Raw genomic sequence first — 18,482 nt, 5'->3', positions numbered from 1 at the left:
CCCGAGGACCATACCCTGAAGTACATACCCAGCCCTGGTTAATTCACTAAGGAACCGGAAGTTTTCTTGCCGTGCTTCCATTGCGCATGCGTCAACCGGAAGTTCGCAGGGGGACTCATGTATACAACTATAGGCATTTCACCATTATGTGTTAGATCTTTTTATCAGTATATAGTTGTCAACTACGCTTATATATAAAGGTGGGGATGTGGAACTGTGTTGTATCCAAGCCAAATATATGCCAAAATAACATATTGGGGAATATATTAAGACTAGTGATTCTTATATCAGTCTTAATTCATTCCCTGACAGGTGCAAGATGGCCAGAATTACAAAAAAAAAGCCATAACCTCTTAGTAATTCTTGCACATGTAGGTCAGAAACTGAGATATATTTTTGGTATAACTCACGCCAGTGTGATTTATAGTAAACCTGGCAGACTGGGTTTCCCCATTCCAGCTCACCTAGATTCCTACACCTTTCCGTTCACTGTCTAAAAAAGTGGTGTGTGGGTCGCAGGAGTGGAGATACACCATTGTGTGCCAAAAATGTGCCAGCCAATCATTATATTCTGTGTTCTGAAAAGACACCAGAGTATAATAATATTTCATGGGTGGTGTACCTCAAAAAATTCAGGATCAACAAACACCATAGGGGCCACAATGGGACATTACTGTGTGCAAGGGCCACTATAGGACATAATACTGTGTAGAAGGGACGCTATATGACAATATACTGTTTGCAGGGGCCGGTATGGAACATTATACTGTGTGAAGGGTCAGCTATGAGACATTAAGCTGTGTGGAGGAGCCGCTATGGGACATTATATTGTCTGGAGGCCACTTTGAGACATTATAGGGTGTGTAAATGGGGCTTTGTAGTGTAAGGGGCCAACAAAGTGGCCTACAAAAGTTTCCTACAGGGGTACTAGTTACAATACTATGTAAGTGGCCATTTTTCTTGTGGCCGCGAGCATGCACAGTCGGCTTTGCCTTAGAAGTTAGAAGCCGCTAACGGAAGAAGACGCGGTGAAGACCTCATTCCAGAAGAAGATGGAGGCGACGCTAGAGAGTTCTCTGGCAGCATTGAGGACGCCCCCAGTGCTACTAAAGAACTCATTTACATACCGAGAAAAAACGGGATTTTCGGTGAATGGCGGCGTGGAGAAGACAACGAAAGGTAGAAGATGAATAGCCTTTCTTAAGGCTATTCCGACGTGTTAGGGAGAAAAAAAAGTGATTGAACGATAGGATCCCTTTAAAGAGCTTATCAGCAGGGTTGCTGGCTATCACATCACCAGTGATTTGAAATTGATGACCTAAGTTCCAGACAACCTCTTCCTTTCCATTTTCAGTTTGATAGGATTAATGTTCTGACACCTCACTGTCTAGAGTTTTTGGGCCCTGGAGGAAGTTGCTCTTTCCTTTAACATATTGGAGTCTGAGTCACCTCGTCTCTTTTATTTGACTAGTCTTCAGACTATCTTCTCGATGTGCACAACCCTGGGATAAAACTGGATTGCTAAATTCCTCAGGAGAGAACGTTTTAAGCTACGATCACATGTAGAACAATGTAGCCAAACAACGCTTCAGAAAAAAAATGCATTTTTTTAATTGAGTTTTTGCAGTGTTTTTCTCAGCTTTTTTTTCCCTTCCCCTATTAAATCTATAGGTAAAGGATTGCAAAGCCACAGCACAAATTAACATAATGCATTTTACAGCTTTTTATCTATGTGAAAAACCAGTGTCAGTAACTGTTATTACTGTAAAACTTTTTTTTGGCTGCGTTTCCACAAAGGGGGGGGGGGGGGGGCTTAGCCTTTGAATGGGGCCTCATACATACTTGCGTATTTGATCGCCATATTGCATCTTTACATTACTGACTACATGAAGTGGATGCTAAGAACAATTAATAAAATAATAAAACTGAATATATGTAATTGGTTTTATTATCTTTTCTGTACATGCATTTTGAATATAATCTTCATTTTGTCTTTAAAAAAAAACAAACAAAAAGAAAACAAAAAATGGATTAACTAAATGTGACCAAGGCCTAAGGCTCTGCTCACATAGGTATACTGTAGCTTTGGGTGAAAGGTGTTTATTCAGAGAGAAGCAAAGAAAAATCTGAGACAATAATCTCAGTCTATGAGAAACAATACAAGAGAAATAAGACAAGACAACATCACAGGTGGTTAGTATTTGTGTATTGCAAAAACTGAATATTCAGAGAGTCCGATCACTGAGACAGAAGTAAATAGTACCCTCTGCCCACTTTGTCATGGCTTCAATGTGTAAAGGAAGGCTGCACATTGCTTGCACTCTTTCTTTTGGCATACTTGTAGTGTGATCTACATGAACTTGCAGCTTCATTTTTTAAAAAAAATAAAACAAACTACATTTGGGGAGACAGCTGGTATAGATGGGTTATTATAGCAACAGGCTGTGCGACTGTCTGCTTCACCTATAGAAGAGGTTGAGACAGGTTCTTCTAGATTACATATGGGTTAAGCCTTTCTGTGACTTAAATAACTAGTTATCACACAAGAGGCCATGTGAATAACAAAAACAAGGCAGTCGTGAAGCATCTGTACTGGAAACATATCCATTTTGTTTTTGATCATGTGGCTCTCTACTCTTTCCAATCAAGAAAAAGATCCACTCACAGAAAAGTAGGACCATGGGGGGATTAACTGCTGAGATGTAGCCCATTATTAAGCATAAAAAAAGAAATATGTGGACACGGGATCGAAGCAATTAAAACTAGATTTAAAGAGACCGTCCAAACAGAAAGTCGCTCTTTATAATGACTCACCATTCTGGTCAGGAGAGGAGGATCCTTAAGACAACTGTGGTCTCTTCATACAGCTGATTAAAAGGGGTACGGAGATTTGGATCCCCACAATCTGATACTAATGACCTATCCTAAGTACAGGTCATGAATATCAAAATTGTCAAAAACCCTTTAACTCTAGTGTTTACAACTCTTGATAATGTCATGTTAATGTAATTTTTCTGTTATGAGAATAGAGGATGTAAAATAGGCGTCACTGGTCGGGACTCATGAGTCCATTTTACTTATCTGTTACCCATAGGTTCCAAGAAAAAAAGTTGTAAATCAATCTATGTGTATCCTATGATTTTGCGATAGTTCATATAATGGCAATCCTACCAAGTTTAGGGAAATTATATTTTTGCAATTGCTTTGTATATATTCTTATTTCTATAAGTGATAAAGATAATGTGAAGAAAAGTACAACATTACATGGAGATGTGTAAAATATTATATGTAAAATATTCACAGTATCATTCTGAGTGCAGAAGACAAACAAAAAAAAAAAAATAAAGGAAGAAAAGGCAATGAAGTGCAAATTACATATCAAGCAGGGAAGGAGCGTTAGAATCTTATAATTTTTTAAAACAACTTAAACTACCAGAAATGTGAATTGAACAACTGGGCCATAAACTGAGTTACTATCTCTGCTCAAGTGCTTGCTATTATTGAAAATCAATTAAAAGGGTTGTATCAAGTTTTGATAGAATAGGAAATAACTTGAAGATTGGGTGGGGGATTTCAACCAGGACCTCGACCATCCCAGAGACTGGAGGTGAGGTTCCCCCTGTCTTGATTGAGACACAGGCTGAACATGTGCTCCGCTGCTTCAGTCATTCTCTATACAAGTGCTGGGGACAGCAGAGTACAGAGCTCAGCTATCACCAATGTTCCCATAGAGAATAAATGAAACAGCAGAATGCAAGCTAAGCCTTCTGCTCTATCAGGATGGCAAACCAAGAACCCACTCCCATCTCAGAGCTGGTGGGGGGTTCCAACAGTTGGACCCCCAACAATCATAATTTACCTCCTATCAATATGGGATAATTTCAAAGCTTGTTACAATTTCTTTAATTGATTTACTTTTAATAACAATACACCTATTTTAAAGTATGTTCACACATGGCAGGTTAGTTGCAGAAATCCTTCCACTTGCTGCAGAAGCAACCTTATTCACATATATGGAATTTTTGTATTCAGTGATAAAAATTACTGCATAAAAGATTACTAGGAGTGAATATATTCACACAAGATGCTTGCATGTTGCAAGCTGAAGAAGTAGCCCCTGCAACAAGGGATTTAAAAATGGAAATTTCATGTCACCTATGGAGAGCTGAAAATGACTCCTGAAAAGGTTCATCATTTGACTTACATATCTGGTTAATGTATACAAAAAGTCGAGTTACATTATGACTACATTGTGTTATTTATCTTGTACTGACCCTGGGTGTATCACATAAGATAAAACTACCCCATAACAGTAGGAGTTCAGCTTACATCTTATAGATATGCTTTATGCTAAACAAGACTATTTCCAACCACCAGCTGTGAATACAACTGAAGGAGAATACAGGTTGTACAGTATTGCTCAGTACAATACAAGAAACACAATGTACTCTAAAAGTTTCTCAATCATTTGTGTAAAACTATTCTAAAAATATAAACTATAAGATCAAAAGTAACTGTAACCTTTACAGCAAATCTCCAATGTATGAAGTCACATATATTACTAAACCTTCCCAATTTCACTCATTATATCCAGATGCAGCAAAGTTTAACTTGAATGTGATAAACAAAAGTAATTGAAATAGTTAGCCTGAGGACACACACCACAGAAATTGTAGAAACTCTACAGCATACTACTCTGAATACTGTGGCAGCAAAACCACCCAGAATCAGGTTGGTTTTTTTGCAGTGGTTTACCTGCAGGACTCCCACACCAATGACTGACACACTTTGGGTTTTAATCATACAAAGTAGGACACTTTGCACTGTGTGCATTAGTCACAGTTTGAGGGGATGAGACTAAAGCAAACACTAGTCTGCAATGTTAACTTGTTACAGCCACCACTGAGTGCACGTTGATCTCCCTGTGTGTCCCCAGCCTTAAAGTTTGCGGCAACTGTTTAAGAGTCAAGCAAGTTAAACTTTGCTGCACATGTAGGGACAATAGAACCTAATTTTGCATGAACTGTATGTAGTATGGGTATGCCTGGAATACAGACTAAAATGAATGGCCAAGAAGAAAATAACGGAGGAGCGTGTGACTGTTAGTTCTGTAAAATGTAGCATGGGTTTAAGATGTTAAAGGACTGATACAAGAAGAAACATAGGATGATTTTCACAGCTCATCCCGGATCCTTTTGTCTGTAGTCTTGATATTTAAGTCCAGTTTATCCACCTTTCCTGTCAAGCGCCCCAGTGTGTCATCTTGTTCTTCAATCTCAGATTGCAATCCAAGTGCTAGATTTTTAAGCCGACCTAAACCTAGAGACATATCATCTGTAAAACAAAGAGGAGGAGTTAATACTGACTGGTTCCAATGCGATGATGAGAATAATATGCCGTTTTCTTATCTATAAGTAGGAATTTTCATGGTGTGAACAGAGCCTTAATAAAGTGAAGTTAAGAACACTATAACATCACCCTCCTCTGTCCCTGCTCCCACATTACCCCACATGATATGATGCCATTTCAGGCTAATTTTATATGTCCAAGCTCCATCCACATGTTAAAGGACACGACTGGTGACGGCTCATAAAGCTTTAAGTTTGTGTAATGACAGTCACCTCTATTACAAAATTGTCTGACCATTGTTTAAGCAATGCCGCCCCTGCTACCTCTTGTGTCACCCCCTCTACCTCATAGATTGTAAGCTCTTGCAAGCAGGGCCCTCAGTCCCAGTGTGTGAAATGACTTTCTTTGTTATGTATCTTTCTGTCTGTATTTGAACCCTACAAATTGTACAGTGCTGCGGAATATGTTGGTGCTATATAAATAAAATTTATTATTATTATTATTATAACATCACAGGTTCTGCATTAATGTTACAAATAAACCAGGGGTACCTCCGGCACTCAAGCTGTTGTAAAACTACAACTCCCAGCATGCATACTTGCTCTGCTGTTGTTGGAGCTCCCATGGAAGTGAATGGAGCATGTTAGAAATTGTAGTTTTACAGAATCTGGAGTGCTGAAGGTTGCCGACCCCTGAGATAAATCTATACTTCACGGAATGTAGCTTTAAATGGGTTTTTCCTTCTGGGTAGCTTATGTCCCATCCAGAGGCTAAGGCATAACATGCACACTGGTGTAGTTTCAACAACTCGTATCACCACCTAATCAATGGTGGTCTGAGTGGTAGGACCCCACCTGTCTGCAAATTATGCCATATCCTGTGTATAACTCGTTCATATTGTGAGAAGGTGACAGGCAGAGTGCTGGAGTCCAGATATATCAGCCCCAGGATTCTGACATATGTGTGGTCCAGGGAGGATCTGGAGTAGGCCTCAGACTAAGTGTAGACCCTTGGCTCATTACTGGGCCAGAAAAAGGCTGCAGCTATTGCTTTGCAGTTCCATGAGGTGGTAGGAGGTGTGTGGTTCTGTCCTGTAACCCTGAGTCCAGTGAGACAATATTGCTACTGTTTTCTTTGTGTGGCTGGAAGTAAGCAACACGTATAGTTAGGTTATCCATTCTGTATTTATTTTGTTTTGCCTGAAGTTAAGGCTGTATTTTGTTTTGCTTATTTTGTGCCTGAAGTCAAGGTTTATTTATTTTCCTGTTTTTCTCTAAATAAACCAGTTTGCTGCACATTTTGTGTCCCTGTCTTGACTGTTTGGGTCCGCATCACTGCTTCTACTGAGCTAACTTCCCCACAATATGGAAAAACTTTTTAAGGCCAAAGCCCCATGTTCAGGGCTACAGTAAAAAAGCACAGCGGAAAAATAGTGGCAATTTCCCACAGTGCTTTTCACAGAAAATTTCTAATGACTTTCTGATTCCATTATACCTACAGGGAAACCACCAGTGTTTCCATAGATATAATTGACATGCTGCAATTTCCTTAACCGCAACGGTTTTGGAAATCGCAGCATCCCCACTGTGCATATTTTTCCGCAATGTATGATGGGTTTCGCTTTCTCCGCAACGTTGCCTCTACATGGGCGCCTGGCAGTTTGTTATCCCTCTTCAAATTCCTCTTTATTCTCAGTTGTGTGAACTGCTCCATATAGTCCAAAGAAGATGGTAAATGCTTCTTTAGTAATATTTTAATAGAATTAGATTTAAATCAGGCCTTGAAAACAAAATGACTTCTTTAGAACATTTACGTTAACTTTTTCTGCAAATTTTAGTGGTTTGTATGTATGTATATATTTATAACTTTAGAAACAAACAAACAGAAGGACAATATTACCTAAATTACTGTCGACTTTCCTGTGGTAGTCTCTCAGAGCTGGGTTCTTATGTTCATACTCCGACTTGGTTGCACCTAAACCTCTGCTGGAGTCTAGAAAAATGGAAAATATAAATGAGTCTAATGTGGAATGAAAATATAATAAAAAGAAATGTATATTACACCACAAGCTAAATAAACTATAAGCTGGTTTGATTTTCACGAACTGTAAGTTCTGTGTTAGCATGCATGTCCTTTAGGCTATGCTCTCCTCTGTGCGAAAGAACTTTTACCTCTGCCGCTTCCGTTTAAAAACGACAGACAGCATAGTCAATGGGTCTAGTAATGGTACCTGCATCTGCTGCTGGAGCTTGTTTTTTTGCACAATTACAGGAAAAAAACAAAACAAAAAACACATGACTGCCATCACTTTTCTCTATGTAAAACCCACCTTGGATGAATTTCCTGCAGCTATAGGGGAGGAGCCTAAGTTGAGACGGGGCTTAATTTATTGGTTTCTGTTCAGACTGTATCAGCCTGACAGGACCTCTGACAGTGACTATGGCTACACTAATAGCAGAAGATGGTAAAGCAGTCGACAAGCAAAGTTGTACTGCTCCTCCTGGTATTACAGTAGCCGCAGTCACTGTCTCAGAAGTCCTGTCAGGCTGACACACAGCCTTAACAGACATACACTGAATGAAGCTCTTTCCGACTCCACCTCTTCACCTAGCACAGCAGAGACCGGTCCAGGACTGGTCTCACACAGAGAATTGCAATGGCGGCCATGGTTTTCCACAAGCCTACCCGTATAAGCAAAACCAGCTTCTGCATGTTGCTGACAGCATGGAGGCAAGTATCACGTAAACCAACATGTTTTTAATCTTTTTCCATATTCCTGGAAAACATCTCTAAAACTGGTATTTTCATATCTCCTGCGCTGGCGGAGAGTGCACACAACTTCTCATGGATTTGTGTCCGCACTAAAATCTATGCCAACTGATATCTGACGTACATTTCAGTCGTCCTTTATGCCAGGAAAGTGGAGAGACAGCATAAAAGAGAAAAAAAAAAAAGTCACATATTTTTGAGCAAAAACCTCTACTTTTTCATTCCTTGCATAGCAGAAAACTGGTGTCCAAGGCGTAAAGAGTACCTTTCACCACCTTCAATAGATACTGCTCCAATGATTCTGGCACAGTTGGAATTTTTTTCTCTAGCCCCCAATGGTGCTATTAGTTTCAGCACAATTAGGCTCTCTACAGTCAGGTGAGAAGTCTCTAATTCTCTGCTCCAACCTATGACCACCTACCTGAGACAGCATAATTGTACTGAAACATAAAAGACTGCCTGGAAATGGGCGGGGCTAGAGAAAATTTACCAACTGCCTAGGAATCAGTAGAGCGGCGCCTCTTGGAGGATACACTGTATATATGAAAAAAAGCTAAAAATGGGCAAATGTATAATCAACCATAAAATATCTGCTCATGCCAGTTGCCTAAATATATGCCAAGACAAAAGTCAGATATAAAAAAATAAAAATATATGGATTTTGAAATCACATTAAAACATGCAATGTAGAATAGTTTTTTTTTTTTTTTTCTTTAAATGAAGATTGTGAGCCCCACATAGAGCTCACAATGTACATTTTTCCCTATCAGTATGTTTTTTTGGAATATGGGATGGAAATCCATGCAAACACGGGGAGAACATACAAACTCCTTGCAGGTGGTTTTTTGCCCTTGGTGGGATTTGAACACCAGGGCCCAGTGCTGCAAGGCTGCAGTGCTAACCACGGAGCCACCGTGTGGCCCCCCAGGTAGAATATTTTGACTTAAGGAATAATTTCAGCATTCTGCCAGATTTTATGATCAGAAAAATAAAGCCATACTACACCTGATGTAAGCAATATGTGCTGCAACAAATAGGTCAGAACTAGAATATACAGACTTCATCACGCGAACTTGATATAGCCTATATACAGAGCATAAGCTGAAATGCAACATTATTTCTAGTGAATGTGCACAACAGAGACAAGGGAAACTGCAACTGCACTGAACAATGAAATCTACACTATTCACCGGTAAAAAAAAATCATTGTTCAGTTTCCCTACCAGACTCCAGAAGTGAAGGCTACTCCTTCTCTCTTAATAGCTATTCATGACTGTTGGCTTGGGTACCAGATAATAACTTCTTGGAGTCCCGGCAGCTAGGCTATGCTGTAATATTATAAACTCCAAATCCTTCCTTACCTACAGTATCTCGCTTTAGTAGGTTTGGATGTGTGGCTTCATACTGGTCTTCTTGTTCTTTGCTTTTTGACATGGCATCCTGTAATCTAAATATATAGCATGACATAAATATAATAGTTTACATTCTTCTACATTACATGTTGTTTAGGAAATCATCATAGCCGAAATATAGAACTGAAGTGAATGGGAGCACCAACTACAACCAGCCCTGCCCTTATTCAGCCTGGCAGTACTCTGGTTCAATGTGGAGCGGGACAAAGGTAATGCAGACCTTACTTCATGAGACAACCCCCTTAATTTACTTGTGTACAGAATATGACATAAAACACATTTATACTATAAATGTATAGAAAACTTTGCTTAAACATGTGCTGAATAGACAGATAGCTATTGAGCTATGAACTTTTGAAAGAAAATCTAAAGACCCTGAGAAAACTTTTCACGTGTATTGCCATAGATAAAAGTATGTACGGTAGACATATTAGCTTACTTGCTGCTGGCTGTGTAGTCATAGGCTCCGTTCTGAGCGGGAGTCTCTGCAGGCTTGGCTCGAAAGTAGTTTGTGAAGCCACTAAAGATACTCTTTATGCTATTGATGTGCCGCTGACTGGTCTTCATTTCTTGTTCCATACTGTCCACCATTTTTTCTGTACGTTTCAAGGCTTCCCCCTGCCGCATTAGTTCCTGTGCAGAATGAAATCAAACATGTTAAATATGATACATTACATCACCTGATCTAGCTTAACCTGGCCACCCATTAGATTTCTGCAAACAGACAATTGGACAAGATCAGTAGCCAGTACACAGACTGACTGCGCCGCTTTCTTTCTTTGCAAACCAATAAACTGCCTCTTGATTGGGCAACTTAGTTATTAAAGGGAATTGGTCAGCAGAACTCAGCCCCACAAAAAGATTGATTCAGGTGACCCTATCCTAACAGTATTTTCCCCTTAAAAAAAAATTGGTACTTCAGTTGCTGAGCTATCACAGTTAGTGCAAACGAACTCTGGAGCAAAGAGGGTATTATCACTGCTCGAAAGAGTTAAGTAGTAATGCCCTCATTGCTCCAAAGAGCTCATTCGCATATTGACAGAATCAGTGATATCTCAGAAATGGAGGCAGCGATTTACAAGATAAAGACACTGTCTGGTTAAAATCACCTTAAATCAATCTGAAAGGCTGAGTTGATATTCTGGGGACAGACTCCCTTTAATGTTGACTGTGAAATCGTTCATACATGAACAATTCCATCATCAATCTGATTGCAGTCCAAAATCTGATCAGCAGCAGTGTATGGCTGACCTAAGAGTAGTCATATTTTTAAGTAGAATTTTAACATTGTAAAGCTGTTATATAGAACAAGATTCAGAAGAAATAGAAGTTATAGACAAAATTAAACTGAAAAGTTTTAGAGCAGTTTTCTTGTAAACATGATACTGAGGACCTTTCTATTGGTACCCTCACCAATCAGCTATATGAAGAGACCTCAACACTTGTCAGCCCAGTGATGTCAGGCCCATTGATTACATGCCCAAGCTGCAGCTCAGCATTATACATATAATTCCTCCAAAAACAAAGAACTGCCTGAGAAACGCCCTCTGGTTCCGTGTCTTCTTCCGGCTTCTTCTCTTCAAATCCTGCGCCTGCGTAGTAGCGCTTCCCTCCGGAGCGCTACTATGCAGGCTCACTCGCGAACTGCCATTAAGTAAAATGGCGAGTGAGCCTGCGCAGTAGTGCTCCGGAGGGAAGCGCTACTACGCAGGCGCGGGGTTTGAAGAGAAGAAGCCAGAAGACACGGAACCAGAGGGCGTCACTACAAGAAGACAGAAGAGGCAGGCGTAGCCGAAGCTGACGTTGCATCGTTTATCCCCGCCCATGGTGCATATGTGGGGCTCTATTAGCATAATTTTGCTGATAGAGCCCCTTTAAGTGACAAGTATACAGGTAAACTTACCAATAAGGAGTACACATGGAAATAGTCTGGCTACATAGACTGCATAGCAATGGTATAAAGAAGATCATGGGTCAAAGGAAAAATATTTATTTCATATGAACTGGATTAATTGAAGTAATCTGAAAACCATATCACAGATGAATCAATGTGAATATAGCTACAATAACAGGATCATACCTGGAAAGAATCTCAAATCCAGATACATATATGAACCAATTCTATATACTATGCAGCCATAGAAATAATAGTACTAAGGCTACAACCAAGATCAATGCAGAGTTGAAACCTGAGTACCTGAAGCCATATTGGTAAGTGGATGGGCCTGGATAGACAAGGAGGACAAGTACATGGACGCACTTCAACGCGTTTCTAAGTCTAAGTGCTACTGCGCACGCTCCGGCGCCATTTTTGTGTAGTTCTCAGGGGATTTTGCTGAAAACCGCCAGAAGAAAGGAAGATGGAGGTGGAAGATCGCAAGGGAAGGAGGACGTCTTACAAAGAAGAATCAAGAGGAGGGCGGCATCAAAGGATGACGTTGAGGGGTGTACGAAACGCCCATTGTGCATGGCAAGTATCATTTACATATAGATTTTTACAATTAAACTTCACAACGGAGTGGTCTTTTAGAAAATGAATAGCGGGGCCTGAATAGCTTTTTTAAGCCTATTCAGCAATATATGTATCTCATTGCTGAAATTAGGTGATAGAGTCCCTTTAAATACATTTCAGTAAACTTGTTCAATACTTTTTCCTTGTGCCATTTCTCATTATTACACATAATTTATGGATATCTACGGTTTGATTTCTTTGCCTGTGTGGATTGGATGGGTTGTTATTGACATTTTGTGAGAATTTCCTGCCAATAGCACCACTACTAGAAGACCAGCTGAAATATTGCATTGGTGTAGTTATATAACCTTTTTCAGCGTGTCAGACCTGTTTTGTTTTTTTTTTTAAACGTACATAAATTTTTTTTTTTTAAAAAGTAAATTGAACAATCGAATATTGATGAAAAATGGACACAGCCATATGAATAGAACTTTACATACTTCCTGAGCATATTAGCTACGTATGGAAATTTTTTTCCCTTTTTACTGTAGAATCTGTAACGTGAAAGTTTGTTTCACAAAAACTGACTACTTTGCAAAAAAAATCTGCTTACCCAACGTACTGCATCACTGAAAGTGTTAGTAACCTTTACAAGGAAGAGATTTAGCTATTTTTTCTTTTCCTGAAAATATGATTTAGTGTAGCCAGCAAAATTATATGAAAACGGGAAAACTTAATTTTAGAAAGTAAATGCAAATACAAAAAATATTTTCCCTTCAAGAAAAAAAATAAATATCAGAAACACTGTTGAATTGTTTTTCACTGTTGTTTTCACTGTTGAATTGTTTTCTTTTGATAAAATCTACTCAGAAAAACACAGCCAAAAACAATTTCTACAAAAAGTGAGCCATTAAAAAGGTATCAACTACTGAAGACTATCAAGTTTTTTTGTTTTTTTATATTACAAAAAGTGAATGAGATTGGATATGGCTACTGTAACTAACCATTGTCATGGGAGTTGCGACACATTCGTCTTGTACGGTAGCATACCATTTTGGCAGATTTAGGACGTGCAGAGGTAGTTGAGGGAGATCCACAGAACAGAAAGCACTCTTACAGATGGAGCCAAAGCAAGCACTGCTATCTTCTCTAGGTAAACGTCCAAAGCTTGGAAAACATGTTTTCATATATCACATGTACAAACTATAGAAGTCACCTTCTAAAACTGGCCATAGAAAAAGTAGTAAGACTTAACTTTTATTTAGTACAGACAAACATTATTAATTTATATATTTCTAACCCCCTAAAAGAGCCTGAAGATATATGGGACAGACCTATTAAGTATTGGTACCGGTAGAAAATATTAACCAGCAAATAGTAAACAGAGCTTTGCTTTACCTCCAAGGAGATGCACTCTAAGGTTAAGTTTACATGGGGTTTTTTGGTCGGGATTTTGAGGCCGTATTCACTTCAAAATCCTGACCAAAAAGACGGCTCTCATTGAAAGCAATGGGAGCCGGTCAGGTGTTTTTTCCAGGAGCCGGCTTATTTCAGCTCCCAGAAAAAAAAGCGAGATGCTCATTCTTCAGGCCGTTTCGCCTTGCGATTCGGCCTGAAGACACTCCTTCCTCCCGAGCGGAGTGCATGACAGGATGCTGATGCAGTGGATCGGCATTCAGCCATGGATACCTGCTTTTTCGACCGGAACCTGAGGCGGCCTTCGCCTTAGGTTCCGGTCCAAAAACCTCCGTGTGAACTTACTGTAAGAGTCTACTCTGTATACTGAGAGTCTTATATTGAAAGTGCTGTTCCAGAATATCAGCTCTTATTAAAAGCTGCTAGCAGTCTAAGAAGAGCTCTCCCTACATGTTTCCCCAGATAACTGTATCATCAGGGTAATAATATAGCTATGGCCAGCCAATGCCGACATCTAGGCTGCACACTATGCAGCTATACTATTCCTCTGTTTGCTTGTTTGTTTTTTAAATACATTTTGGAACCACAGACAGCATTATAAGAGGGAGTCAAATGTTACATCTCATTTCAGTTTAATATGGCTTATAAACACATATGATGTTTTGTTCTATGCATGTATTCAAGAATATACACAGTTATGTTGTGGTCTTATGTGGGTAGGTGATGTACGTGTGTGTGTGTGTATATATATATATATATATATATATATATATATATATATATGACGTGCACACTATCCATGTATCTCTATCATTTTCATCACCGTTAAAATGTCCCTATCTGAACTGTGTGGCTCTTCCTGCCAGGTAGTCAGTGCACCTTTGTTCTGGAGACTCACATGATAATTGCAGGTTTATTGGCCCTGTTACCCATCCCCTGAATGGAGGTGTGATTTCCTAAATGTCCTCTGATGTACATAGCTTTTGTGTAGTAAGAGAGGGCTTGTCTTCAAAGTCTCCCACCAGTATAAGACGGGCTGACATGAAGATGATTTGGAGCCTCAACACTGGAACAGAACTATCCATGCTGTGTTCTCATTGCTGATTCTATATCTGTGTAACAAACATAGTGAAAGGGGCTCCCCAAACTGTGATGTGAACTATTTTCTTCAGCGAAGCTAAGTATAATAAACTTTTACCTATTTTTATCCTTTTAATTGTGTGAGTCTTTCATTATAAAGTGATTCCTTTATTAAAAAATCATATTCATATGTGAATACACTTATTCATATGTGAATACAAGCATTCGGCTGTCTTTGATCACCTCAGTAACTCACTAGAGAGGACTATTCCCATTTTAACCACGGTAAGCAGAGATGAGAATAGCTCTTTATTTTTCAGTACAGAATAAATGTAATTAATTGTAATCTTTAACTTTTTCAAAGATCTTCCTGCAGCTGGTGTTCAGGTCTGATGCACCCTTCACAGTCCAGCAGCTTTGTACCACAAAGAAAAAACTAAAAAAAAAGGAGAAGAGTAGAACGTAGATAGTGCAGGGGGAGTACAATCTAAATGTGCTAGTGCTTGAAACCCCCTAAACTGTGATCTGTGTCAGCAAATTTCAAAAAAATTATTAAAGGTAAAAAAATAAAAATGTGGTTTTGATAAGTCACCTTCTTAAGCAATGTTTTTGTAGAAGGCAAGTGTCCAATCATGTGTCACTGAACAAATACATTCATATAATTGCATGTATAGTCACATTTCACCAGAAACATTAAAAGCAAACGTTCACATTTTCTCCATGCATCAGCTCTTACAATCTGCACCAAGGAAGTGCTGTTATATACCGCTAGAAAGCTGATGGTGTACTGAATTCAAGTCTGTTTTACTAAAATAAATGGAGATGTATGGATATGTGTGACATACATGGTGGCGACACCCACCCAGGCTCTACGTGCCCATAGGTTCTATATCCATGAAGGGCCCACTCACCTGAGCAGTTTCCACCCCTACTTTCTCTGACTCATAGATAAGGGACACAGATCTATTGCTGCTCTCCACTGTGCTCTGTGCCCTCCTCAGAACTTCTTGCTGCAGGGACCTCTGCCTGTCTGCCTCCTCTCGACTTCTCCTGTCAGCTGGGGATTCATAGGGGTCTTCATCATTGTTCCATTTCACAGGCTTGAAATCATCATCTTCATCCTCATCAAAGGGGTTGTAGCTCTTCGACATGATGATGAGTCTGCACTGTGGAGGGAGATACACTCAATCACGTGACATAATAGCCATAAGGATGACCTACAGCAGGCACATATATACATATATGACACTGGGAGTATACAGAACAACCATCTTACCGGTAAACAACCTCGATATGCGAACGTATAGTAGCACCGAGCCCAGCCCCCGCTGCTCACCTGACTCTTTTGGCTCACTTCCGCCCTTCTGCCGACGTCACCGACCTTCCTCTTACCAACTTCCGCCCTAAGTGCTGTACCATAAAGCGAGCTATAAGCCTACGAAAAAGAGAATATGACGAAGCTGACCATTTATGGCGCCACCTTTCGGTTGCTGTTATAAATGATACACATACATGTCGGTGTTAGTGTACGTTTTGTTCCATATATCGAAAGTAGCTTCCTGCTGCCTAAAAAGTGTCATTCTATACTAGTTGCCATAGTAACGAGGGACGGTCGCGCTCTTCTACTTCTTCTTTAATGGTCATGTGATCTGATCAGGTTGGAGGTTGACGTCATCTGACGGCTCCGGGAGGAACATGGCGGCCAAGGGGGACAGCAGTAGCTCCCGGGGGTTTTATTTTAACACTGTGCTGTCCCTTGCCCGCTCCCTGGCAGTGCAGAGACCGGCGGCCTTGGAGAAGGTGAGAAAGGGCTGAGCTCTGGTGAGGTGTTGGCGTACTGCTGAGGGGACACGTAGCTGCAGCGGGAAAGTTACTGAAAGGCATCATCCGGGGTACAGTAGTCCTGGAGATGGGGGCACGCACCTGGCATTGGCATGTGGGGAGGGGCGTTCACCCCCATATGGCGGAGGTGGGCTAAGTGCCTGTCACTGGATGTGGCTACCTGTCACACTGGATGTGGCTACCTGTCACTGGGCGAGTCATCGCTTACACTTGCGTTTATTGAAGGTATCTGTGGCTAGTAAATCCTAGATATGACATCTGGCCGTGATCACATACTAATACACTTGGCTGCAGTTGCTGGGTTTGGTGTATACGGTAGATAATTCCTTAGAATGGAAATCACAGGCACTGAATATTATTGAGCCCGTGATGAATGCTGGGAGATTTCAGCTCTGAAGATTGCAGAATAGTAAATACAGCTCTGGACTTGTGATGAGCAATATAAATGTCTATAGTATGTAAATGATGTAAAATGGTGTTAGTATATCAATGCACGGAAAACAGTATCAAACCTGCAGTGCCCCGTTCATTCTGAGGATCTATGGGATTCCCAGAGGTCTGACCTCTGATGACTTTAAAAGTGGTAGCATATCCTAGTGAGATAGATCAGTGATGATGTGTGTGTGCCATCACTGTACAAGAAGCAAATCGCCCTTTAAAGAGGACCTTTCATCAGATTGGGCACAGGCAGTTCCATATACTGCTGGAAAGCTGATAGTGCACTGAATTCAGCACACTGTCGGCTTTCCAGCAGTATATGGAACTGCCTGTGCCCAATCTGATGAAAGGTCCTCTTTAAGTGCAACCGCTGTAGCCATAAGTAACTAACTTACAAACTAACTTAAACGTAAGGAAACTTTTCCCTGACTATACAGGAGACTGGCTACCAGTCTCCCACCTTGGCAACAACAGGTGGCACAGTACCTGCTTTGGCGGTCCGGTCTGGACAGTTCAACTCTGTCAGTGTGGTGCCACCCTGCTAGTCTTCACACTCAGACTGTTATTAGGGCCTGATTAGTCAGCTGACCTCCCTGGTGTGAATCTTTACCAAACACCCTTTAGGTGCCTGGCTGGAATGTACCTGTCTTCCCAGACCACACCCTTCACTTTTGTAATATATTTGCTCCCGACTTAAAAAACAGCATAAAAAAGTCTGAACATTTCATTTGAAGGGGTTGTCCAGGAATTACAGTTCTGGGCTAGGAGGCTGGGGAAGGTGAAACATAAAAACCCAAAACCTACTCACCTTTTCCCTGCTCTCCGGTGTCTACTGCCACTCTTTTTGGTTTAGCAGTGCCTGGGGTTTTTTTTCCAGAAGAATTCCTTGCTGCATATGACTGCTGAGGTCAATCAGCATGTCACTGACATACGTCACTGGTGATGTCCTGGGTTTTTCCTATGATGGTCATGTGCAGTGAGGACTTCTTCTGGAACAAGCCCCTGGGCTCTGCTGGGCCAATGAAAGGTGAGTATGATAGTTAAAAAAAATAAAATAAATCACTTCACTGTAATTAATAATGTTTTGCTCTCCTCTGTCAAAAGAGAAGAGCAATGGACTTTAACAGACCTGAAATGGCCCTCTCTGTCTGTATTCACTCCAGAGAAAGAGAAAAAAAACAAAAAAACATGACGGAAGCTTTCTTTTCCTTCCTGCACCTTTTCCTTTCTCAAAGAGCAACATACTTTTTTTTATTTTTATGTCCAGTCCTGGGGGACTGTCACTGTTGGTTGTAGCCATGTGTTGTCCAGCACTATACTGATGGTGATTTATCCATATCCTTATTGAATTTTAGGAGTGTACCTTGTTTTTCAGTTTAGAATGTGTTCATTCTGTAAAAAGATTCTTAAAGCAAATGGTATTAATAAACCAAGAAAAACCTTAGTAGTGGAATGTGATTGTGTCTAAGATCATTTTGACAGAAGAATGGTTTTGATGCAGTGTCAATGACAACAACAGAATTTGTTGCCGTTCAGGCTTTTGGAGGAAGTCTTATTCACACGTCAGTGTTTGTAACCCCAGACCTTTTATTTACAAGGTGCTTTATGGCTGAAGTGATCCATTTTCCATTTACTAAAACATAACTTTCTAAATAAAGGTGTATTTATGATTTGAACATCTTAAAATTAATCTATTATAAAAACCTGTTTGCCTATATTCCCCA

The 18,482-nt window shown here is 40.2% G+C and overlaps 2 protein-coding genes across 4 annotated transcripts in view; one reads left to right on the top strand and one right to left on the bottom strand.

Moving 5' to 3' along the window:
* Positions 1-1,930: 1,930 nt before the first annotated feature.
* On the bottom strand, positions 1,931-15,835 carry SNAP29 (synaptosome associated protein 29). 3 transcript variants are annotated; one of them, XM_075275393.1, is made up of 6 exons: positions 15,755-15,835; positions 15,390-15,639; positions 9,970-10,163; positions 9,480-9,565; positions 7,249-7,341; positions 1,931-5,334 (listed from the first exon to the last, which is right to left on the bottom strand). In XM_075275393.1, the coding sequence occupies exons 2-6, from the start codon at positions 15,627-15,629 to the stop codon at positions 5,174-5,176; spliced, it is 774 nt and encodes a 257-aa protein (XP_075131494.1). In that variant the 5' UTR covers positions 15,630-15,639; positions 15,755-15,835; the 3' UTR covers positions 1,931-5,173. The 3 variants fall into 3 exon arrangements, with proteins under 3 accessions (XP_075131494.1, XP_075131502.1, XP_075131487.1); XM_075275401.1 differs by having other exon boundaries at positions 15,815-15,835; XM_075275386.1 differs by having other exon boundaries at positions 15,390-15,644; positions 15,755-15,834.
* A 182-nt stretch (positions 15,836-16,017) lies between these two features.
* The window catches only part of PI4KA (phosphatidylinositol 4-kinase alpha), a 114,427-nt gene continuing 111,962 nt past the window's right edge, over positions 16,018-18,482 (top strand). The window contains exon 1 of the mRNA XM_075275525.1: positions 16,018-16,278. Within this exon, the coding sequence (XP_075131626.1) occupies positions 16,174-16,278 (105 nt within the window). The 5' untranslated portion in view covers positions 16,018-16,173. The remainder of the gene's footprint in view (positions 16,279-18,482) is intronic.

The sequence above is a fragment of the Leptodactylus fuscus genome, chromosome 1 (genome assembly GCF_031893055.1).
Source record: "Leptodactylus fuscus isolate aLepFus1 chromosome 1, aLepFus1.hap2, whole genome shotgun sequence".
NCBI classification, from domain to species: Eukaryota; Metazoa; Chordata; class Amphibia; order Anura; family Leptodactylidae; genus Leptodactylus; species Leptodactylus fuscus.
The sequence above is the reverse complement of the archived record's forward strand: the minus strand, read 5'-3'. Positions and strand labels throughout refer to the sequence as shown.

Coding starts and splice junctions, on each gene's coding strand:
- SNAP29 (XM_075275393.1), bottom strand. CDS start 15,629: ATGTCGAAGAGCTACAACCCCTTTGATGAGGATGAAGATGATGATTTC. Junction 10,164..15,389: donor TAGGGGTGGAAACTGCTCAG/GTGAGTGGGCCC, acceptor CATTCTGCACAG/GAACTAATGCGGCAGGGGGA. Junction 9,566..9,969: donor GACTACACAGCCAGCAGCAA/GTAAGCTAATAT, acceptor CTATATATTTAG/ATTACAGGATGCCATGTCAA.